At 43.0% G+C, this 3,899-nt stretch overlaps 1 protein-coding gene across 1 annotated transcript; it reads left to right on the top strand.

Annotated features, from left to right (window-relative positions):
* Positions 1-603: 603 nt before the first annotated feature.
* On the top strand, positions 604-2,701 carry LOC131309894 (ESCRT-related protein CHMP1B). Its single transcript, XM_058336592.1, has 2 exons — positions 604-1,142; positions 2,044-2,701. Exons 1-2 carry the CDS (start codon positions 888-890, stop codon positions 2,398-2,400), a joined length of 612 nt encoding a protein of 203 aa, XP_058192575.1. The 5' UTR covers positions 604-887; the 3' UTR covers positions 2,401-2,701.
* The last annotated feature ends 1,198 nt before the right edge of the window (positions 2,702-3,899 follow it).

The raw sequence follows: 3,899 nt of genomic DNA, 5'->3' as shown, positions 1-3,899 counted from the left end.
TGATACAAGGATATTGTAAGAATAGCATTATCGAGACACTAACTAAACCTTAGCAATACCACATATCCAAATAAATATATGTTTGGAAGTATGGTGTATGTGGGTCCTAGATGATTGATTTGAGACCGACACACATCAAGTGGACACCATTTATTTAACTTGCACTTTATTGAAGCTGTAGTAACGAACTATCATTCCTTGGGTAGAGGTTACTCCGAAAGGACGTCCTAGTGGTTCCTTTGATGGTTGTGATTGGTTCACTGGCTAAACTATATGGCTGTTGGGAGCTCATCATCCTTGAGGGGATTGCAACTTTGGTCTCTCCTTTCCAACTTTCTACTAAAAAATAAAATTACGAAAATTTTAGTGAATTGAGGTGAAAATCACTTGTATTCGAAATGATTTTGGCAACCCTCACCAATTAAGGGGGTTGTATCCGGTCCAATTTCTTCCAACAAGTCGGGTCCAGTTTGGACCATTTGTGGACTCGTCTTGAGCGCACAACAATGATTATAATTGTTTACTTTTTAGAGCTCGTTGAGATAATTTATCACATCAAAAATCATATTAATCGGATATCATATGATATAATTTCAAAATGTATTGATCTTCACATAATTGTATCAAATGAGTTGTAATCCAGTGTTGCAGATTTGTAGATGGTACCAAATACGCTAGTAATCTGGTCCGTTCATTAAGACCCCACTAAAAATGCAAGTCAATGATCAAACTCAAACGCGTCCCATTTTATCCAAATCAATAAAGAAACCCTAACTTGAAAAAATCCAGAGAGAGAGGGAGAGAGAGAGAGTCGAGATCAAGTCGATCGCCAACATCTACCCGCAGAGATCGTCGATTTGCTCTCTCGGTCGGTGTAGAATTCCGACATGGGGAACACGGAGAAGTTGATGAACCAGATCATGGAGCTGAAGTTCACGTCGAAGAGCCTGCAGCGGCAGTCGAAGAAGTGCGAGAAGGAAGAGAAGGCCGAGAAGCTCAAGGTCAAGAAGGCGATCGAGAAAGGCAACATGGACGGAGCCCGTATCTACGCCGAGAACGCCATCCGCAAGCGCAGCGAGCAGATGAACTACCTCCGCCTCGCCTCCCGCCTCGACGCCGTCGTCGCAAGGCTCGACACTCAGGTATTTAACCCCGTCTGGACCCCACTTGCAATTTTTTTAAACGCATGGGCCAACGCTCCCGCTCTCAATACTCACGCCACAATCTTTGACTGAGTGGCCGCAAACTCGAACCCAATTGCCGCAGATTGATATCCCGTGGCCGCAAACCTAAACCCAACCACTGGTACTAGAATTTGAGCAAAAGGTTGAATATGGACGGTAGATGGTCCTATGCATACAATTAAGGAAATTCCTTTGTGGCTTTATCTGTAGGGGTGTTTACTGTCGCGTATGTTGATTATTGTCGTTGTGGCTCCCATCCGCTTGCATCCAAACTTATCAGTTTGTGGTGGAGACAACCATCCAATCCGTCGCCTATATTACTGTTTCAGCCACCGGGATTAAATACTTGGGTTAGAACACTCTCAGTGCCTATATAACCAGCCTTTGGGTCTGGGTTTAGTTGTATCAAAGAGAGATCAGTTAGGTTTTGTAGTGAGCAATCTAGAGGTATCAGTGAGAGTGGTGAGATAGAACCGTGGGTTCTCCCTTGTAAAGCTTTTCTAGTTACCTCTGCGGAGTACCCGATTTTGGGGAACCCACGTATATTCTGTCTTGAGGTTTTGGGCACAACAGCTTAATGGCAAATCATTTGGCACATTTTTATCTTTTGCTTTAAACTTATGAGACAAAAACTTGAAATCGTCGAAAAAAGTCCGGTTTTTTAGAAACTTCATTTTGATACTTTGTCGCATCTGTTTTTAATAACTACAAACTAACCACGAGTTCAATGCTCTCTCCGCTGTGTTGTGTAAGTACAAGGAAAATATGGAAGAAGATATGAACATACTCTGCGTATGATTCATGGTAATATTTTGCCCCCAATGACCAAATTTTCTGTCTCCTCCCCTCGTGCACGCAGGCAAAAATGACCACCATCAGTAAATCCATGGGCTCGATCGTGAAATCCCTGGAGTCTTCCCTCACTTCGGGCAATTTGCAGAAGATGTCGGAGACGATGGACTCTTTTGAGCGCCAGTTTGTGAATATGGAGGTGCAAGCCGAGTTCATGGAGAGCTCAATGGCTGGATCCACGTCACTGTCGACTCCTGAGGGAGACGTCAACAGCTTGATGCAACAGGTGGCTGATGATTATGGATTGGAGGTATCAGTGGGGCTGCCGCAGCCTGCAGCTCACGCTGTGGCTGTGAAGAGCACGGAGAAGGTCGATGAGGATGACTTGTCTAGGCGCCTTGCCGAGCTCAAGGCCCGTGGTTAACTGTTGTAGTAATCCTATTCCTATTGGCTCGGTGCTGCTGCTTCCGTTTATGGAGCATAGTATTTGTGGTATCCGTTCTGTGTTTAAAGAACCCTATGATGTAAATTTGAAAGAATTGCGGACTCATTTTTCTGTAGTACTTTTATTGTGCCTGTTAACTCTGGATATTATGTCTCTGCTACACTGTTACTCGATGCCACTTTCAGGATTTGTTATGCCTTGAGAAGTGTTGGTATTGAATTGCTATGTAGATTTTATATGTAAGTGTATGAGAATCGTCGGATTGGCTGCCTCCTTTTAATACGGTTCAAGTCCGGGCTCGTACTGTAGTGGGGAACGTATCTTGTTTGTGTGTGCGATGCCAGAATTAGAATTACGTGTTGTTTGCATGCAGACAGGACTTGTTATGCCTTCAGAAGTGTTGGTATTTGAATTGTTATGGAGATTTCGGATGCAAGTGTGTGAGAATCTATCGGTTGGCTGCTTTCTTTTGATATACTGTAGTTCATGTCCAGGCTCGTATTGTTGTGGGGAATGCATCTTGTTTGTGTGTGGTGTGCCAGGAATTATGTTGCCCGCAGAATTGACAATATGTATTGGTTTGGTTGCCTTTCCAATATGTCTGTGCTGTGTGCTTAAGTACCAATATGTCCTTGGACTAAATGCGCAGAGACAAACGCGTTTGGTCCCATTTCGGGTTCTAAAAAAATCTAGAAAAATATTCATAAATTTTTGAATATTATTTTATGGGGCTCTGTAAAAAATCAGCTCCAGTGGATATCGGTAAGTATTATTTTTTGATTCGTAGGGGCGAAACTGCTCAGTTCGCATTTACGAATCAAAAAGTAATACTTACCGATATCCACTGGAGCTGATTTTTTACAGGGCCCCATAAAATAATATTCAAAAATTTATGGATATTTTTCTAGATTTTTTTGGGACCTAAAATGGGGCCAAACGCGTTTGTCTCTGCATGGTTCTCTGCGAATTGTCTCTGCTTATAGTTTTTTTGAATGGCGATCGTGAAGTTTATGCAGATGCTATTTTTTCAAATTATCCAGTCCTTTTTAATGGGTGGTATCAGAGATTTGGTTTTTTAAGGGCTGATTTTTCATGGTTTTGACGCTATATAATTTCTCAAGTTCACTGTTGTAGACACTCCATTCTGGACTGTCCAGATAACGCTATTTTTCGATCTGTTATCTCCTCAATGATGATTATAGTCGAGAACAGTCTAAGGATGATGATGTGTTTTGAGCTTTGAGCGTCCCGAACCTCTTTCAAACCCTTCAAACCAGGGCCAAACAGCCCCAGCAAAATCCAAACTGGCTTGCGCCAGTACCCTGATGAAGTACGCCAGTTAGCTGCCACGTAACAGTCGATACTGGCACGTGTCGGTCATCGACCGTTGACTTAGCTATTACTGGCGCATGCCGGTCCATATGTGGCGCACGCCAGTCAAATCCAGTCAAATCAACTTTATTCAGCCATATGGACGA

The sequence above is a fragment of the Rhododendron vialii genome, chromosome 12a (assembly GCF_030253575.1).
Source record: "Rhododendron vialii isolate Sample 1 chromosome 12a, ASM3025357v1".
In the NCBI taxonomy this organism is placed as follows: domain Eukaryota; kingdom Viridiplantae; phylum Streptophyta; class Magnoliopsida; order Ericales; family Ericaceae; genus Rhododendron; species Rhododendron vialii.
Note: the sequence above shows the minus strand (reverse complement) of the source record. Positions and strands in the feature narration are given on the sequence as shown.